At 43.7% G+C, this 19362-nt stretch overlaps 2 protein-coding genes, 1 long non-coding RNA gene and 2 other non-coding genes across 7 annotated transcripts; 2 read left to right on the top strand and 3 right to left on the bottom strand.

Annotated features, from left to right (window-relative positions):
• Positions 1-311: 311 nt before the first annotated feature.
• LOC115315834 (glutaredoxin) lies at positions 312-5012 on the top strand. 3 transcript variants are annotated; one of them, XM_029975166.4, is made up of 4 exons: positions 312-578; positions 1068-1211; positions 4659-4763; positions 4823-5012. In XM_029975166.4, exons 2-4 carry the CDS (start codon positions 1116-1118, stop codon positions 4934-4936), a joined length of 315 nt encoding a protein of 104 aa, XP_029831026.2. In that variant the 5' UTR covers positions 312-578; positions 1068-1115; the 3' UTR covers positions 4937-5012. The 3 variants fall into 3 exon arrangements, with proteins under 3 accessions (XP_029831026.2, XP_029831025.2, XP_029831024.2); XM_029975165.2 differs by lacking the exon at positions 312-578 and adding an exon at positions 647-757; XM_029975164.3 differs by lacking the exon at positions 312-578 and adding an exon at positions 649-837.
• A 4502-nt stretch (positions 5013-9514) lies between these two features.
• On the bottom strand, positions 9515-13088 carry LOC115315833. The gene is made up of 11 exons (XR_003917810.3): positions 11884-13088; positions 11456-11502; positions 11215-11269; positions 11010-11045; positions 10774-10829; positions 10572-10600; positions 10361-10417; positions 10157-10191; positions 9936-9996; positions 9743-9775; positions 9515-9562 (listed from the first exon to the last, which is right to left on the bottom strand). It is a non-coding gene; the product is annotated as an uncharacterized LOC115315833 (long non-coding RNA).
• On the bottom strand, positions 10660-10743 carry LOC8051661. The gene has a single exon (XR_003917813.1). It is a non-coding gene; the product is annotated as a small nucleolar RNA snR60/Z15/Z230/Z193/J17 (small nucleolar RNA).
• LOC8051658 lies at positions 10895-10980 on the bottom strand. Its single transcript, XR_003917812.2, has one exon. It is a non-coding gene; the product is annotated as a small nucleolar RNA snR60/Z15/Z230/Z193/J17 (small nucleolar RNA).
• A 90-nt stretch (positions 13089-13178) lies between the features above and the next one.
• On the top strand, positions 13179-18742 carry LOC8051659 (endoplasmic reticulum chaperone BiP). Its single transcript, XM_002433611.4, has 6 exons — positions 13179-13368; positions 14065-14210; positions 14794-15058; positions 15371-15743; positions 16185-16456; positions 17510-18742. Exons 2-6 carry the CDS (start codon positions 14077-14079, stop codon positions 18440-18442), a joined length of 1977 nt encoding a protein of 658 aa, XP_002433656.3. The 5' UTR covers positions 13179-13368; positions 14065-14076; the 3' UTR covers positions 18443-18742.
• Positions 18743-19362: the final 620 nt, after the last annotated feature.

The raw sequence follows: 19362 nt of genomic DNA, 5'->3' as shown, positions 1-19362 counted from the left end.
GGAATAATTATTTTGACAGATGTTATATATGAGCAAATGCACGTCAGCATCACAATATACATTTTATTTTATTTGTTTTCGTTGAAATAAAAAGCAGTGTGTAAGTAAAACATTACAAAGTATTGAACAACGATTCCGTTTTGCCGCCAAAACCAAACCAAAACACATTGACGAAGCGGTGGCGCCATCTATGCGTTGCGACGCAAAGACGCGATTGTTCCACTCACTCTCCAGGTTCGTCGTCTGCTCTTGGGGCTCTTGGTCTGCTCGTAGAGACAGTCACGCAAGTTTATGCTCTCAAACGTCTCAAACTTTCTAATTCTGGCTTATATTTCTTACGTCACACTCTGTCGAACTTTCAGCTTTCTGCGCAGCGTAGTTAATTTATGCGGGTTTACTTTTCTCGATCGGAAGAATCACACGCGGTTAAATATTTTTAATCGGGCGGTGACCCGCGTCACTGTTAGTGACAATACTTCTAAAAGTTCGTGTGACGGATTGTAATTTTGAATTCAGTCATATTTATTCACCACCAAGGCTTTTAGTTTCTGCTTTTTGGCGCAATCCGCTAGGTGACGGTAAGTAACCTCTAATTCAAGGAGTCACGAATTCGTTTTACCCACTTATTGATATCTTTTTTTTTTATCTGTGTATGGTTTTTTTACTGTTGGCGTAAGCGAAGGGTCGCAATTTTATCATACGCTTTACTGCGGTTTAAATTTACGAACGCTGTGACTGGAGTTCAGCTAGCACACCGGTCAGTTCAAAGTTATTCCAACGTTGGTTTTTCATTGACGGTCTTCGTCTAAAACCACTAAAACGATGTGGTTTACCGAAGTAAGGAATATGCCGGATATGCCCTCCTCTTCATTCATTCGCACGTAGTACACGATGCTTCTCGAATTGTTCAAAGCACATGTATTTGCTGTGCGGGATGGCGATATTTCCTCGCTGACGGGAAACCCTAGGCGCTATCATTTTCGGCCGGATGGCCGCTTCCTCTGAGAGTGCATCGGAATTCAACCGTATCGATTGTGTTGCTTGTACTCATCCCCCATTCTTCGCAGCTGTTCGGGCCACTAAGGCGGCTTCTAGGCTACCAAGTTGCAGTCAGCATGACTGCCAGAAGCTTTGTGCAGGAGACGATCGAGAAGAACCCCGTGGTGATCTTCTCAAAGTCCTACTGTCCGTATTGCAGGATGGCCAAAGAGGCAAGTGCTGAAATTCACCTACCCAGCTGTAAAGTTTTAAGTTGGTTCAGTCAGTTTCAATAACCAGAGTTTCCTTAAGCTGCAGTAAAATTTCTGCAACTGTAACCTGGTTACATGTTTGGAGAAACATGTCACATAACATTGGTCATGGCAGTGGTGCTAAAAATTGGCTATTTCATCTGTCACTATCACATTTGTATGTCGATAGCAGACAGGATTGCGTGCCCTTCGTCGTACAATTCTTCCTCGATTCGTTTCAGTTTCGATAGTGACAAACTACAGGTCTCTGAAATGCGTATCTGAGTAAAAGCCCTTGATAAAATTGACCACATCAAGAAGCTGGTGCGCCGAGTGCGTGCCAGCTGCCATGGCGCCTGTATCTGATTTATGTGGCGCATCGGGCTAAGGTCTAGAGGGCACACGCTGCATTGTTGTCCTTCCTTCGTCCTTTGTGAGTCACCAGTAGGCTGCCATTAACATGCTATTCACGGCGAGAAGTTTGGGTAACGCCACCAGTTAAAATGTTCTCACAACCCGGAGTGAGGATACTTCAACTTCCTCTGCGCTGATGCAAGCATGTGCAATGCTTGTGCTCCAAGCTGGTGTGCGCTAGCCAACTTGTCCATTGATTCTCCCTCCCTCATGTACACAACCATACATGCATACACATTAATATATTTAGCATTTGATACATTTTGAATACAGTTAATTGTTATTGTAGTGCGACAACACAACGCTCGGAGTTGGTGATAAAAACGTCATCTCACAAGCGTACACCGGCAGCGCTTCCGGTTTTAGCCTTCCCAGCGTTGCCTTATTTTGCCATGGTGGCACAGGTAATCCAGAGGGTGATCAACCGACGGGTGCACGCTCTAGAATCCTGGTTGCCTGACCCGTGGATAGAGGGCACTGACGCACTTGCAACCATCAGGTTGCTTCAGTTTTGTTGGTTTCGGTTTCAATGAGCGCATGACTGTGTAGCTGTTCTATGTAGATTTTGCTTAATTTTGTGATACAAATGAGACCCTTGTAACACGCAACCAAGGAAACAGTGCTACTGAGCCACTTTGAGGGCTATGAAGTGGTTTCAAGCCAAAATTGCAAGCTTTTTTTCTAACACTTGATGCATCCGATTAGGGTTCGCGGTGAAATGGTTGAACTAATGTACAGGGAAGATTACCATTGTCTGCAGCCGTACCCAATGACACTAGTTTCCAGAAAAATAAAATAATGAAGAGATTAATACATGAATGTGAAGAAGCAGGTTGACAGCTTTATTAGCAATGAGTTGAATCTGGAAGAACAGATGAGCTCACAAGTTTGGTACTCACCATTTGGGTTTTGTGAACACTCAACTTTTGTGACTTTGCAGACTAAAAAAGTCTTGTGTAATGACGCAGAGAATTTTTAAAAGCAAGTGATATTGTCTCGGCGGTCCGACCTATGCCAAGTAGGCAATTTATTTAATTATCTAACCTGTTAAGTACACATTAGCAGCATTTTACAATATTGGTCTAAAGAAATAAACCATGTTTATATTTGCATTTGCTTACGGCACACTCAAGGTATGATCCAAGTAGAGTTCCGTGTTATTGGATAGATCCAAAAAACTGAGATACACCTACCGGTAAAATTTGAGTAAATTTGTATTTAACCGATAAACTCCAAATTTCGATGTGCCAAATCAAAAAGAAGAAAATATGGTATTTTACAATTAAGTTGGGACAGCGCACAGGGTAAATGGTCTTGAGAAAATGTTGCTCCAGATTGCTTTCAAATCTCCGATCACTGACAAAAGGAATCTTGCTACCTATCTCGTCAAGGCTCATCAGGACAATGTGTGTTTCGGGTCACAACAAAAGCCACTGTTCCAGTTTCCAGTTTGGGCCATAGTGCTTCCTAGAGGGTTGTGTTTTCGTAACTGTGAAAGTTGTGAACCATAGGGATTTCATTGAAAGCAGAAGAGGGGACAAGCAGTTGAAGCCTGTCCCCTATCTCCCCTACGAGTTCCCTGACACAGTCTACAAAAACTGTTTTCCATCTTTTATGAATACATAGGACAATGCTTTCAGGAAACACATAGTCTCCTTCACTGACTGTTCTTGTCATTTTCCACCCTAAATGCACTATTAGTAGGCAGACCTGAGTTGTCATAAGTAATTGATCTTTGAGCCCTCGTGCTGTTTTAGTCATGAACATAACATGGCTTAGTGCTAACGCCAATTCCTGTGCCTCATCCCACGTGCATTCGTTACACGGACACTGGAAATCGTCAGATCGTGTTAAAAAATTATCCGCTGTAGTTATGCACATTATGATGTAATGCATTTAGGTAGAACTAGATATAAGTATCGGACTACACTTTATGGAGTAAGGCAAGAAAGCGCGGTCAAATGCTACGGAAATTATCAATGCAATGCATTGTCAAGCCGCAGAGGGGAAAGCGGAGTGACGAGTCGAAGCAATCCAATGGCGGCAACGTCACATGACTCAAAAGATGGCAGCATCCATGTGACTGAGGATGAAAAGGTCTTTAGATGCCATATACCCAGATGATGAAAATGATCAAAATGGCCAGACTGAATTTCAGAAAGGGTTTGTTGCAGCACACCTTGATGCTACGACATATTTGCAAAGTTGAGACTTCTCTTTAGCTACTTTTTGCAACTAACTGGAACCGCAGATACAGTTGCGAGAACGTACAGTTCCCACAATATGAAATACCCATTCGCCGAGGCAATTTATGTGGCGGCACTAAGTGCACTTTGGACGAAGACACTTATTCCTAGAGGGAAAGAAGGTTAATTTATCTTCTTACCCGTAGCGATAAACCTTTCTGGAAACTCCTGCAAGGCCTCTCATCAAACCCAACAGTGCACCTTATGGAGCTGGGAATTGTAGGGCCATTCGGATGTGTACCCCCAGGCAGAGTTCAGCACTTCGTACGTCCTGGAAGTGGCTGAATTCCTTCTCTCTTGCCACTGTGATCACAACAAAAACAAAGAGAATGCATCACAAAGCCGACACGCACCCTATTTTGTTAGTCACGCTTTTCTTGCATTCGTGAAATGCTCAACAAATGCAAAACTATTCCAGAAGCCAGGTGGATATGTGATTAGAAATGTTTATTCTGGCTGAACACTACAAAAATAATAACAAAAAAAAAAAAGACATGAGCTGCTTTTTTTTTTATGAGTACTCTTTCACTAGCCGTATATCAGATTGTCGCAGCGCGTCGAAAAGACGATGGGAGCTAGGCGCTTCATATTTCCGGAATGGTCTGTTTGGGCCCGGCCAAAGAATCCTGCAATGCTTCCTAAAACTGTCCCGTCTAATGGATTGTTCATTCATGTTGTTTGAGGGTGTACCGATTTGCAATTTAATTTAATTTCAGCTCAGAGTACTTTCTAGTGGTGAGAAACTTTTACACGAACACCGATTTTACAGGTGTTCAACAACGTCAAGGCTCCCTTCCTTACGGTTGAACTGGATGATCGGCCGGATGCCGACGAAATCCAAGAGGTGCTGAGGGAAATGACGGGAGCAGCGACGGTAAGCTACTTTGTCGAAGCTAAAAGTGGACGAAATGCCGAAATTGTGTGTCAATCCAGGTCCCAAGGGTGTTTGTCGGCAAGCAGTGCATTGGAGGCGGTACCGACGTCAAGAAGATGCACCAAGACGAGGCTCTAGAACCTCTTTTGAAGAAGGCTGGTGTCCTGAAATGATTATATGTCTGCCACCTATCTCCATGTCTATATGGAACAGATCTGCAGTGCCAAAATAAACACTTGCACACGCTGTTTTCAGAGCATTTTCCCCATCTGTGAAAACTATATAGTGGGTACAAAGTATGCAAATTCTAGGAAAACCCTAAAATGATTTTTGAAGGGATAGAAGGCCACAGTTTCAATTATTCATTATAACTCAATCTATAGAAGTAGCAATGATGAGTGAGACCTATGTGGATAATTTTTTTGTATTAAGAGTTGGTGTTGCAAGTTAGAAAAAGATTGGGTCCAGCAGAAGAGGTATAGTTTAGACATGACTTTAATTAGGTTTTTTCCAAAGGTACAACAATAGAACAACCATCAATATAATTAGGGCTACCCACCTATCCCCAATTTTTTTATATAAAGTTGAGTGAAATAGGGAAAATATTACAACTGCAATTTATGTTTTGATGCCACTTATATCGAGGAAGGCAAGAGTAAATAAACTTCTTCGAGGATAGCAGCTGTGATGTATTGGGAATTAGGATCTGAACAGGAAGGCAACACTTAGGACATGCAGAGTTACACAAGTATCGGAATGAGACTTTTGCCAGAAAATGTTTTAGAGTTGAACATTGTACAACTACCCGAGAAAGAAGGGTGTTTCGACCTTTCTTTTTCCAGCAGGCAGCCGTACCTTCCCATGCCCATTGTACTAGAGATGGCAGGGATCTGTACCCATTTGCAGTCCTGTATGAGTTCACCGAGCACAGCACAATGGTCTGGCACATTGTTATAACAAAAAAAAATAAATGCTGGCAGACATCCGAATTGATGGGCAGAAAAATCACTTCTGCCCACTGAGGTGTGAATACTGATTGGGCAGCATGACTGGATGAGGAAGAGAAATTTGTATATCATGAAATATACTGGAGAAAAAAAAAAAAAGAAACCAACTATTATGAAACAAGGCCCAATGTAATTATATCTGGAAATTCATTATTCTTTCCTGCACATATGTGAATGAAGAAAACAATTCGCTCACTAGTTAAAGTCATCCTCCTTGCCAAGTATTGTGGGTGATTGTGGCGCATGAAACCATGGATACCATTTTACGTTTTTTCTTGTTTTTCTGTTTCACTTGTCATCCTGCCTCGATGTTTGGGAATGTTGTGGGAAATATGGGCCTCCTCAAATGGGCAGGTTGCTATCCGGCTTTGGGAGTGGGAAGAGCTGAAGAAGGTTAAAGGAATGGAGTGTGAATTTAAGGATCAAAATGTTGTTGTTCACGATATACATAAATATTAGGTATGAAGTTGTTAGTTGGAAAGGCGAGGGTTATTGGACCGGTATCTTCTTCGATTATGCAGTTTCCCACACAAGGTCAAAGTTTGATCATGCACAGAAGTGCAAGAGTGGATTAGCATTGCAAACACGCTAAACAAAGGAGTGCTTGGGCAGACGGGTCGTACACCTTTTCAGGTGTGGAGAGGCAATCGGTAATTTCAGTTTTGACGAGACTACTGTAAAGTTAATTTTCGCGATATGCACAACTTCAAAAATGTTGCAAAAATTTGACCCTGTGAATACATCATGCCATAATAACAAATACATAGCATATCAGTCTAAATCATAAAATCTTGTTCCTCAGAATATTGAGGGCCCTACACAAAAATAGTTCAGTGACAGAAATGAAGTGCGAGCAGGCAAAGTATACAAAGGAAAGTTGGGAGAGTTGGTATAAATCCATTTTGAAAAACAGCACGAATAACAGACGGACAAGGAGAGAACACACAGGATGAGGCATTGAAAAACAGCGCCTCCTCCTGTGTGTTCTTACCTGCTTGTCCGTCTGTTATTCGCGCTGTTTTTCAAAAAAGTATACAATACTTGTGCATTAGAGGTTCAAACACTAAAGCAAACCTAACCCAAAATTCAAATACCTATGAATTGCTGACGACACCTATTGGATACTACTTCTGCAGAAAGGAGGAAAATGGGAGGAAAAAAATTCAAGAAACAATACATTAAATTATAATAAGACATTTTTCAGAAAGCCATTTTCATATTCATTTGTTTTGCCGGGCCAGCGGGCTCATTGGAGGCTAAATACACTATATTAAACGCTAGACAACCAGAACTCACGATTGCTTCATGAGGCTACTTGTCTCATCGCTTGGCACATTGTGTTCAATGAACACTTCTCCTGATGACTTGTTCATTTCAGTCACTCGCAAGCAACACAACTGCAGTGATTGGAAGCGGCATTTGAACTTTGTAGCAGGCAAAATATTGGTTTGGAGCAGACGCCGACATCTATTTGCTCATCACTTGAAAATGGAAAAAAGTGATTGCATCGCTAAATGGAACACACGGCCTTCTTTTTAGAAAGAAGGCTCAGGTCAGACTAGATTCGTCTTACAATTGGTATTACAAAAAAAAGTTGAAAATGAAGCCTACCACCTTCCCCTTTTACACGATAGCTTATTTAGCTTATGAAGATAATCACCGTAAAATGCCAACAAAATATCTACAGTTGTGCTTTAAAAAGGTTCGAGGTGCACCTAAGCACTTCTTACGAGTTGTGAATGTGAAATCATGCACACTCCTCTCCCTTCTGTCATCTGCTTCATACTTGTGCTGACAGTCGAGCACACGCGCTGAACATGGGCGTGGAGCTGCTGCCTTGCAGACACGCAGTGCCATGGGGTGGAGGTCGTTGAAAATGATGCACAGCGGCCAATGAGAGCCTCGTCGACACGTGCCAGCCAATGGGACCGAAGCCGAAATCCATCAGCTTTACTCCGCTCCTTTGGGATCGGAGAAACTAGGTGCCGTTGTCTAGGCTTTTCATGTGGTTTCAAAACTGGGAGCTGGCTTCACTTGGAAAAAGGATTTAAGGTGCCATATGGCGTGCTTCAAACTGATGATGTCGGCTCACTCCATGGGACCAGTTAATGCTTTCGCATTAAAAGTAACTACTTTAGTGACTTTGGAGCCGGAGTTTAGTCGAAGTTCGCTGTGCTTATTTTTATTTGAAGTTCTTGTAGCGAATTTTTGTGTCAATCTCGCCCCTATGTCAGCCACTGCTCCTAGCACTCCTGTGCAAAAGCAATGAAGCATAACGCACACTGAGCAAGCTGGTGAAGGTTGATGAGAGTGGCTCAAGTGCCACAATAGGATGTGCTAGAATGGTAGGATGTACTGAATACCAGTTGCACAACCTAGCCACAGTACATTGTAGCCACAGCAGAAGCATGTAGCAGGCATAATGAAGTAATCGCATAGGTCGTCTTATCACAGTAGCCATCATCCCACTATTTTGCAATTTTTCAGAGGATAAGGGTGCAAGCTGAACTAACAGCAAAAATTGAAACCATGACATCTAATTTTTTTGGGAGTCATCACCTTAAGGGGGCCCTGCAAGGACTTTACTGGTTCTTAATTTGCACCAACCATGAGCGCACTGAACGTAGTAACTGAATGAAACTTTTCTAAAATTTTACTTTATTTGAAAAGTTATAGGCAAATTCAAATTACATAAACAAGCAAAAAATAACCTCCTTCATGACGTCATTGGTTGCTTGAGTGGCCGTGGAGTAGAGGAGGAGTAGCGAGCTCAACGGGCGCTCACGGCTGCCGCACTCAACGGCTCGAGGGGGCGCCACTAAAGCATGTTCTGGATAGGCTGTATGAAGCAGCAGCCAGGGCAGCTCGCATTGTTTGTATTTGCTGCGCGATTAAGCTCAAATTCGGCACGACACTTCATTGGCCACAAATGACAGCAAACGCAAGGTAAAGATCAGTCCAGAACGGGAGCCACTTTGCGCCGCCATACCGCAAGCTAAAGCTGGTCATTGAAGGCCTTCGCAACGCTGGAATCCTCAACTGCAGCGTACATCCAGGACCTTTCCAGAGTGCGACCTTTTCCAGAAACTGATGGCACCAGGCAGTGGCTGCACAAATTAAAACCCTCCGCACGAACAATTGATAATCGAAGCTACACTACCAGTTTCTTAGTTCTCAGAGCTGCAGCACATGCCCAACATGACTAAAGGGGGGAATCCTTGGCGCCCACCGAAAAGTCGCATTTTTCGTTCCGTCCACTTTCTTTTTTTGTGCAACACAATTATATATATACTGGAATTACATCTACTCGCCCATCCACAGCCTCCTTCCAAATTTCGACTTTTCATTGACTTCTGCCACTTGGCATCGGGTGCTCGCACAAGCACAGAACGCTTCTCGGAAAAGGTCCATTACAGATCAGGTTGCAGTGCAAGCCCATCTGGGCCCAAGTGCAACACAAATCGGGAAGAAAAAAAAAAAAAAAAGGAAGCAAAAAAAAAAAAAAAAAAAAAAAAAAAACTTTTGCAGTTTTTATGGGACATTTTGTTTGCAGCAATTCCACCACTGCAAATTTTCAACCTGTCAAACCCAAGCTCTTGGAACAGAATTCCCTAGCACATAACTGGCACCCACTAAAAAAAAAAAAAAAAAAAAAAAACTTGGAAATGTTTATTTGGATGTGCAGGGCACAGGCGCAGTTGGCACGTGTATATTCGGCAAACAAAACTGCATGAGAAGACAAAGGTCAATAGAAAATAATTTTATTCAGTGAACCAGCTTGAGGGAAGAACTCTGAAAGGAAAATACAGACATGATCAAAGACTGCATAAGACAAGAAAGTTGCTAGTGAGCCAGCCAGAGTATCAGAACACAGAACTGCAAGTACAATCACAAGGATTCAGTTGTCCCTATCTGGAACTTCATCAGGAGAGACACACTTGAAAACTAGCATTAGTATACAAGCCTCCTCACCTGGCATGAAAAAGAACAGCAGTTGCAACGGACCTAAAAAGAAGAGCAAAAATCAGCACAGAAAAAAGTACAGTAGAAATAAAGGGGAACACAGAACATCAGAAACAACATGTATCCCCAACACAATATCGGAGTAGCAAATACTTGGCATCATTTAATTGTAAAGAGAGTTAAAACTAAGTTGACAACTTACCTTAGTCTCTGGGTTCTTTATGGGAGCCTCATACCTGGCCACACTTGGCCGTGATCCAATCCTGAGGGAAAATGGAAGCATATCAGCACAACAAATAATGAGCAAACATGGAAGAGAACATCAGAAGAATGTCAGAGATCTTGGTGATTGTATCAGGAAATCAATATTGGAGTAGGTCTGCATCATATGCAAAAATACAAAGAAATCAATGTGGAACCTACCTTGCTTAAAGCACAGGGGACAGGAAACCTAATACCTTGAAAGAAAGAATGATCCATAAGTAACAAACACACAAAAAGACAGAAGACTAACATGCAATACAAAATCAGAGATCTTGGTGATGTTCTCACAGATATCAACATTGGAGGGGTTTGTCATCAAAGGAAAGAACCAAAAAAGGAAAAAACTATGCAACAGCAACGTACCATTGCAGAGGCAGCTCCCAAACTTTGGAGCTTTCCTTACTGGAATCAGAGTCCAACCTAAAACGAAAAGCAGTCATTAATGACAAGATTACAGAAATCCTTTTTGTACAAGATGAGCTTAGCTCAGCAGCAAGTTTCTTCACAAGCACTCTGAAGTAGCAAATAAATCATCATAAGTTAAGCGAGATAGAACAAAAAAAGTATTACTTACATTATCCGAGCCAGACGATTGGAAAGTACCTGAAAAAGCTGACAACATTAGACAGGGAACTACGAAGGGCACAAGTTGCAACAAAGGACACAAATATCAGATAGGAGCGAAAGACAAGATGCATAATCGTCAGAGCCAAATCTGCTGAACTATGCGATCATCAGGAGCAGGGAACAATTATTACCAAACACTTCCTACACACCTGGTTATGCAAGTGATGCAGGTCTGGCAGCAGTTTCCATGCAGGCTGAAGTATGGCTATTAGAAAAAAAAAAATGAGAGGTTTAGCAAAGGAAACCCCACAAGACTGCAAGGCTAGCTTAAGATTGGATCAGATAGGAGCGAAAGACTTTAGCTAGCAAAGTCGTCAGGGGCAATCAGCTGAACTATGCAATCATCATTCAAAAGGAAGAGGGAACGAATTGGCAAGAAGCATACCTCAGAGATCGCACTGTAGCAAGAAAAGTGCATCCCCTGAAAAGGAAGAACATTGATTAAAATGCTGCCTCAAATAGAAATAAATTTAAAGAAATTCCAATGCACAGTAGTCAGACTTTTGGTTGTCCACAGATAAACTTCAGTGAGAGAGTTCAAATTTCACATCATTACATTCACCAGACAAAGAACAGCGGTCACAACTCACCAATTCATCCAAACTCTTCAGCAAATCGCTTGTAGGTCCGGTCAAGCTCGAGGCACTGCAAATTCGTAGAGCTAGTTAGCACAATACACAACCTCAAAAGGAGTGTTCAACACACAAGCAACATAAATCAGATAATGTATAGTTGTAATATCACGGCAATCAAATAGATTCCCACATGATTTCATCACGTGTCAAGCTATTTCGGCTGAACTCAATAAAGGCATTTGTCTCGGAGCTTTACCGTGCAAGAGCTGCGATGCGACGATCCCCGGTACACCTTCGCCATCGCTGCAATCGGAGACAAGATTTCGTGAGCAAAACTTGACGAGCGGACAGCACTTGGCAGCCACAGACACAAAGATTCAGTTAGAGCTAATACGTTCCTGTCATCATGAAGGTCAGAAACGACAAAAGCTTTCATCATGGGTGACTACAATGCACACACGTGTGCATGCAGATTGAATGCAACACAATTTTCAGATTTTCAATCTACTGCAATCAGCCTTAAAATAAGCCACTGACCTTTAAATATTTTGAACAACGTACTGAGAAACGGTAATTCTTCAAATATGTAACGTTATTTGTGCCCAGGATGTGCTACAGGGGGTATAATCGAACACGAATTTCGACGTGGTTAGAATGGAGCGGGAAATGTGGGGAATAACTCACCTCTTTCTTGGCTTCACTAAACAAACAAGCGTCAAGTCACAAAACGAACTGCAAAACCGATTACAAGCTTTGGTATAAAAATGGTCACTTGCGAACTCAACAAAGCAACTCGGAATTGAACGAGTAACTGCGACCGACGACGCCGAGATGCGAAGAAATTAGGAATTTTTTTACACCGGCAGAGCTTTTTATGTTTTCAGGTTGGCTTAGCTTGGCTAGTGGATTGATAAGTGCGCTCGTTTATTTTGTTCTTGTAGTTGTCCGACTCGTCTGACTCTACATGGCCGAGAATCTTCACGGGTCCAGATTGTGTTATTAAATTATGGTTAATTTAGTTATTTCAGCTTGCCAAAATTAACGAGGTCCCTGTCACATATACACGAGAAGTTTAGTAGTTTAGTCACAATAGTTTTGTTATTTTTACGATTTTAACGTTGATCTGCAATTAAGGCACGTGATAGATAAACACCTGCTTAGCCGCGTCAAAGACGACCCTTGATTATTTGAACGTTAGCATGTCTTCAGGCTCCTTCAGTAGCTGAATTGACAGTGCGTGCCCTTTGTATTATACAGGAATTGATCCTGCTGAAAGAAAAACTAAACAGTACTATGGGCACAGAAGTGGTTACAAGGGCGAGCCTGCGACTGCAGCTTCCCTTGCCTGACGAGCGCGCGCGCGTACTCGTGTAGTTCAATGCAGCATGGTGGTGCTTGTAACGCTTGTAAACTTTTTTTTTTTTTAAGCAGGCAAGTTTTGAAGTTTTGACGGACATGAACGTCACTCCTGGTCATGCCATCGAAGCGTTACTATACTAAAGTCGTTCGACTTCGTCGTCATCAGCGGCAGAGTTGATAATTGATAAGGTTCGACGTTCGGAAAAAAACACGGAAGAAACATTGTAAAAAATATTCCAAAGACTGGGAGACATCGCAAGAAAAATAGGCACAACCCCTTGACATAACAGGAAAAGAAATGTTTAAAAAAAATTGTTTTCCCTCTTATGCCAAGCCGGTTTGGTTTATTTTCCTTTGGATGCACCTGGAAAAGGTAGAACGGCACAGCCGACAACGCTAAAAACAAAACACAAAACGCCAAGAGCATTTAAACTAAAAAAAAAATAAAAAATCTGCATACAAATGTCAAATATCACGCAATAATAGCTACAAATTTCACTCTAGCTCTAGCAAACATATGCTTGCAAATGTGTGTGACCGAAATATTACGTGTCCTTATGTTTCATGCTACGTGTCGCTTACTGGAAGTACCACGTGCTCCCGGCTCGACCAATCAGAGAGCCGGTGGTTTTTTCATCGGACCAATGGGGTTTCGACACGACGAGACTCGCACTTCTTATACCACATGCGTTCATTGTAATTCCAGCCTGTCATACGTGTTGATCAAAGTGGGTTGAGTCGTGCTCTCAGTCAGTTTTGGTCTACTGGGTATCCACTGTCCACATCTCTTCGGCGTTTTCCAAGCAAATCGTACGTATGAACGCATATTCATTCCCTTCAAAAGACGCTTGTTGGCGTCCTCGGCCGTTTTGTCTCATTCAGCTTCGCTACCGCCGGCGAGGTGCGGGTTTGCCGGACATGCCTATTCTCCGACAGATTCTGACAGATTTGAGGTGTTAGCTTTGTTAGTACCCGTATAAATTCTACTGCGGCTAGTGGTGTACGAGTTAATGGAGTTCCAGCTTTGCTTTCGTCATTTTTTTAGTAACGGGCGAGGTAGACCCGCGGACTAGAGAACTTTGTTAATTCGCAGATGACCTCAAGCTGATTCAAGCCGAGGGTTTGAATCAACCGTGGATAGCTGTAATGTGCAACTTCATCTACTCCAGTCTGCTGTAACAACTCTCCCGTCAAATAACCACACCATGGGAACCACGGTGTGCGTTGAGGCGAGGCGTGACGTGTACTTCGAGAAAGCTGTTGGTTGCCGTCCCACCAAAGTTCTTTCGCAGCTGCCTGCTTAGTTAAGTTTAAGAGTTCTGGGGATTTTCTGTCATAACGCGCATTTGAGCCGTTATCTGGAGCAGCGTCTTCTTTACGTGGCGCAGCCGCTGGGCCGTGCCGCTCCAGGCACCGGCGTGACCTTTGTAGCGAAGCCGGTTTCGTTCGCGGCCTGATGGACCTGATCGCCTGATGCTTAATTGCGTCCCGTGATCTTATTTTCAGGCCCCTCCTAAGATGCACAAAATCGTGTGGTGTCTAGCGGCAGCGCTGCTTGTCGCTATCGTCGGCGCCAAGAAGGACTCAGAGTCCAAGGACAAGGATAATGTCGGCACAGTCATCGGTATCGATCTTGGAACGACGTATTCTTGGTAAGTTTTTCTGATAAATGTCTAGTCGCCTGCGCAATCTGCAGGTGTATGCACTCGACTTTACAAAGTTGCGACCCTTCGTGCTGCCCAGGTGTCGAATGTCGTTTTAGCGGTGTGATGACAGCAAACAACATAGCATTGCCCTACGTATGGGGGAGGGCGCATGCCACTGCCGGTCTTTTCTGTTAATGTCGCAGAATTGTATTATAGTTAGTTTCGATGGTACCATATGTTGACTTGGTGGAACAAGTTCTCATCCAGGCAGCATGTATCATTTAGGGGTTTTATTGCCATGTGAGGATGTGTCTAATCTGCCTGACATTCAGGGGTTTTCTGCAGTGCATAGATAAAGCTCTCGCTACAGAATGCTTAAACTTTATCGAAGGTACCCCAGCTGTAAAGCTTGGATGCAAATCTTTCAACTAGATACATTTCCCAAATCGAAATTTTGAAGCAATTTTACAAAATATTTTAATGAGAAGCCCACACCCTTCTGTCCCTGCATTTATTTCCTCAAAGTTAAAAAAAAAAGGGTAATAAAGTCCCGACACAGCTTGACCGCCCCTTATAATTTCCCCCTTAGCGTCGGAGTTTTCAAGAATGGGCGTGTGGAGATCATCGCTAACGACCAAGGAAACCGTATCACGCCATCTTACGTGGCCTTCACTGCCGAGGGAGAGCGGTTGATTGGTGATGCTGCCAAGAACCAGCTGACCAGCAACCCAGAGAACACAGTGTTTGATGCCAAGCGTCTCATTGGGCGCGAGTGGACGGATCCCTCCGTGCAGCATGACCTCAAGTACTTCCCGTTCACAGTGAAGGACAAGAACAGCAAGCCTCACATTGAGGTAGGTTATAAAATTCCTGAAGCCTCTCCTTTCCCCCATGGCAGTGCATAATAGTTAAGAGATATTCAGTCAAATGAATGCCATTCAATGCAAAAGAGCAGTCTTCAAAAGTGAGCATCCGAAGCACGGTTATTCTAGTTCAATAGGGTAGATGAGGGAACTTTAACCCCAGCTATGGGAAAAGCAGAGATCACAGCTGAGATAATGATCTCGTTTCCTTCGAATTCCTGTAACTGAGTTGCTGGTCAAATAGCTGCGTCTGGTTCTACTAGCTGCCTATGTTAATTTCACTTTTATTTCTCTCTTGCACAGGTGAATGCTGGCAAGGAGGGCAAAAAGGTTTTCGCCCCTGAAGAGATCTCTGCCATGGTGTTGACCAAGATGAAGGAAACTGCTGAAGCCTACCTGGGCAAGAAGGTGACCCACGCTGTCGTGACCGTGCCAGCCTACTTCAACGACGCCCAGCGTCAAGCCACCAAGGATGCCGGAACCATTGCTGGTCTCAATGTGATGCGTATCATCAACGAACCCACAGCTGCTGCCATTGCCTACGGTCTGGACAAGAAAGAGGGCGAGAAGAACATTCTTGTCTTCGACTTGGGAGGAGGAACCTTCGACGTGTCCCTTCTCACCATCGACAACGGCGTCTTTGAGGTTGTCTCTACCAATGGTGACACTCATCTTGGTAAGTGCACTTGTTAGGTCTTCTGTAGTTTGTTTCACTTTCTGTTGTGAAGCCAAAGTTATAAGCAAAAGCATGTTGTCATAAATGATGCTTTCAATCTACGAGTGCTTGGCAGGGACGCTGAAAGTGCAAGGCTCACTCTTATAGTAGCTTCTGCTACACTTCTACTTTGAAGTAGAGTATAGATAGTCGTGAGGATTGGTGCAGCAACTTGGTGTAGGGTTGCTGATGATTTGGCATGTGCATAGGTGACAAATATAAGTGGATGCAGGGCTATTAACATCTAAATGGGCAGTCTTATGTTTCCTACCCTTTACATCAGTGTCCATTAAGGCACTTCTACCAATAATTTATTGAGCTTTTTTTGTTTTGTATTAATTTCAGTTTTCTGTTTATAGAGGTGTAACTTGTGTATTAACAAGTGCTTTTTGTCATTTTCAGGTGGTGAGGACTTTGACCAGCGTGTGATGGAGCACTTCATCAAGCTGTACAAAAAGAAGACCGGTAAGGATGTGCGCAAGGACAACCGCGCCGTGCAGAAGCTGCGTCGGGAGGTTGAGAAGGCAAAGAGGACCCTGTCCACTGCTCACCAGGCCAGGATCGAGATTGAATCGTTCTTCGAGGGAGAGGACTTCAGTGAGACCCTGACTCGTGCTAAGTTTGAGGAGCTGAACATGGACCTTTTCCGTTCCACCATGAAGCCTGTTCAGAAGGTAAGCCTAGCTCAGTCAGTCCAAAAGCATTATTGGGGCTGCAAAGCCACCAAACCTGTTTCATTGAGGCAGTAGTGGATGAAAAGTAGCAAACCTTAGTGCACTGTTTTAATACATCGGGCTATAAACGAAAGACGAGTGTCGTAGAAGATAACTGCAAGAGATCTCTTGGGGAGGCTCAAGCTAGTTAAGCTAAGTCTCTTAGCAAAACATTAGCTGCCAAGTCTGAGGCTTGTCAAGTATACATGAAAACGTGACTATATATTGATGTAATCGCACCATCTTTTTGACTACATCCCTCCGACTACATAATGTGTGTACTTAAAGGGATAGTCAACCGAAATTTGGATTTCCAAAGAACAATGCAGGAGATGTAGGCGGGACGCTACAATCTCTACAACACTACTCTTGAGGTGATATCTTGAATGGACGGCCATATTTTTGGAAAATGAGGTCGAGATTGAACCAGGCCAACGAGGCGCGTGACGTAAAGATATCTTGTTTCCTCCTCTTCGTTTCGCCCCCTCCAGGTGGTGAGGCGGAGAAGACACGAGGCGATTCCCTCTCCTTCTTGGAGAAACAAGGCTTAAACGTATCTGTCAAATGTGCTTTTTTTTTTTTTTTTTTTAATACAGTCATTTGTTCAAGATATCACTGTATGAGTGACGTTTTGGTGTTTGTAGCATCCCGTTGCACGCTTTTGCCGCTTTGTTTTGTGAATCCAGATTTCGGTTCAGCGTCCCTTTAACTTCCATGACCCGTCGATGCTAGGTTTATCCTTATATAGTAGGTTACAGCTCAAGAAGGGTAGGGCAAGGGAAAGAAGGCTGGGGAGGAGGAGCAGTTGGAATGCTGGAGAGGACAGGGAGAAACCACCTCTCCAGCATTTTGCCTGCTTTCCCTCGCCCTACCTTCTTGAGTTGCAACAGACTAGTACTTTCCTCAACAAGTATGCACCATAAGTGCAGAGGACGTGAAAATTGCCTTGTCACTTCTTGGTAACAGCTTTGGGAAAGGGCAGCTGTTGATATTTTCCTTTCTTGCTGTGCACAGGTACTCGAGGATGGTGACCTCAAGAAGACTGATGTGGACGAGATTGTGCTTGTCGGAGGTTCCACCAGGATCCCCAAGGTTCAACAGCTGGTCAAGGAGTTCTTCAATGGCAAGGAACCCACCCGTGGCATCAACCCCGACGAAGCAGTCGCCTACGGTGCCGCCGTGCAGGCTGGAGTCCTCGGCGGAGAGGAAGACACTGGGGACCTCGTGCTGTTGGACGTGAACCCTCTGACCCTCGGCATCGAGACAGTGGGAGGCGTCATGACGAAACTGATCCCCCGTAACACAGTCATCCCCACGAAGAAGTCTCAGATCTTCTCCACGGCCTCGGACGAGCAGAGCACTGTCACCATCCAGGTCTTTGAGGGGGAGCGTCCCCTGACAAAGGACAACCACCAGCTGGGCAAGTTCGACCTGACTGGCATCCCACCTGCTCCTCGAGGTGTGCCCCAAATCGAGGTGACCTTCGAGATTGACGTCAACGGTATCCTGCGGGTCAGTGCAGAGGACAAGGGTACAGGCAACAAGCAGAAGATCACCATCAACAATGACCAGAACAGGCTGACGCCTGAGGACATCGAGAGGATGGTAAAGGACGCCGAAAAGTTTGCCGACGAGGACAAGAAGGTCAAGGAGAAGGTGGAGGCCCGCAACGAACTGGAGTCTTATGCCTACTCCCTCAAGAACCAGATTGGAGACAAGGAGAAGATGGGAGGCAAGCTCTCCGACGAGGACAAGAAGACTATTGAGCAAGCTGTGGACGAGAAAATCAAATGGCTGGAGCAGCACAGTGACGCTGATGCGGAAGAACTCAAGGAACAGAAGAAACAGCTGGCTGATACTGTGCAGCCGATTGTAGCCAAGCTGTACCCTGCAGGAGGCACCCCACCGCCGACGGACAAAGATGACTCTACAAAGGACGAGTTGTAAAAACAAGGCCAGATCTCTTGGGTACAGCGAGAGGCATGGGGCAGCAGCATTATCACAAGTCATCTGTTACGATCATGAGCTCATCATTTCACCACCTCTACAGTGCTGCTGCTGCCTGCCTTTTGGCTGGTTGAGTGTTCTTGGACCTATTTACCATGATCATTCTCTGTACAAAAACAATTCTTTCTGTGTTTTTTTTTTTCGTTGTAGTAACTTAAGTTATACAGATGTCTTCTACTGGGTGGGCTTTCTCCATGAGTGGGAGGGGGCTGGGTGTCAAATAAAAGTGTTTCTATTAAATAATGGCTCCTCCTTTTGCAAATCCTGCGTGCTGGATGTGAAGAGTTTAGGTTTTGAGCTATAAGTGTCTACATGACCTGTGTAGTAGCACAATTTCACTCCCATTAGTATGAAATGTCATTTGGTGACCTGGTGGAAGTCTAATGTTATATTTACATCTGTTTAATTTTATGGGATAAATACTGTGCTGGGTGGAGTTCCATAGTGAGGAAATTTAATCTCCCACTGGAGGCCAATAGCAAACTAACAAACATGCACCAATACAAAGAACCTTTCCTACAAATACTGGTTCACCTTGCTCTTGTGAAAATATCTGGCTTGTAGGTTGTTAATTTGGTTCTCGCCTATAATAGTCGCAGCAGGGTACTGGTTTCTTTTTGGGAATACTGTAAATGACTTTTCACAAGCACCCAACTTTCACGAGTTGTTTTTAAATAAGTAGCTTACCACCCCAATTTGCAAAATTGTTGCCCGCAAAATATTCCCGAAAACCACACTTCGCTGAATTTGCAAAATATTGAGCCTGCAAAAATAGTCATTAAAGACGGCTTGTTTCTAAGTAGAAAAAAAAAAAAAAAAAAAAAAAAAAAAAAGGGGGCTACAGATTGCAAAATGCTCAG

This window comes from Ixodes scapularis, unplaced genomic scaffold (assembly GCF_016920785.2).
Source record: "Ixodes scapularis isolate PalLabHiFi unplaced genomic scaffold, ASM1692078v2 PGA_scaffold3__209_contigs__length_174095766, whole genome shotgun sequence".
Lineage (NCBI taxonomy): Eukaryota > Metazoa > Arthropoda > Arachnida > Ixodida > Ixodidae > Ixodes > Ixodes scapularis.
This window is presented reverse-complemented; position numbering and strand designations above follow the sequence as displayed.

Excerpts from the sequence above, each read along its gene's own strand:
- LOC115315834 (XM_029975164.3), top strand. Across the intron at positions 1,212-4,658 it reads ATTGCAGGATGGCCAAAGAG|GTGTTCAACAACGTCAAGGC; the intron begins GCAAGTGCTGAA and ends CCGATTTTACAG. Across the intron at positions 4,764-4,822 it reads AAATGACGGGAGCAGCGACG|GTCCCAAGGGTGTTTGTCGG; the intron begins GTAAGCTACTTT and ends GTGTCAATCCAG.
- LOC8051659 (XM_002433611.4), top strand. The coding sequence starts at position 14,077 with ATGCACAAAATCGTGTGGTGTCTAGCGGCAGCGCTGCTTGTCGCTATC. Across the intron at positions 15,744-16,184 it reads CAATGGTGACACTCATCTTG|GTGGTGAGGACTTTGACCAG; the intron begins GTAAGTGCACTT and ends TGTCATTTTCAG. Across the intron at positions 16,457-17,509 it reads CCATGAAGCCTGTTCAGAAG|GTACTCGAGGATGGTGACCT; the intron begins GTAAGCCTAGCT and ends TGCTGTGCACAG.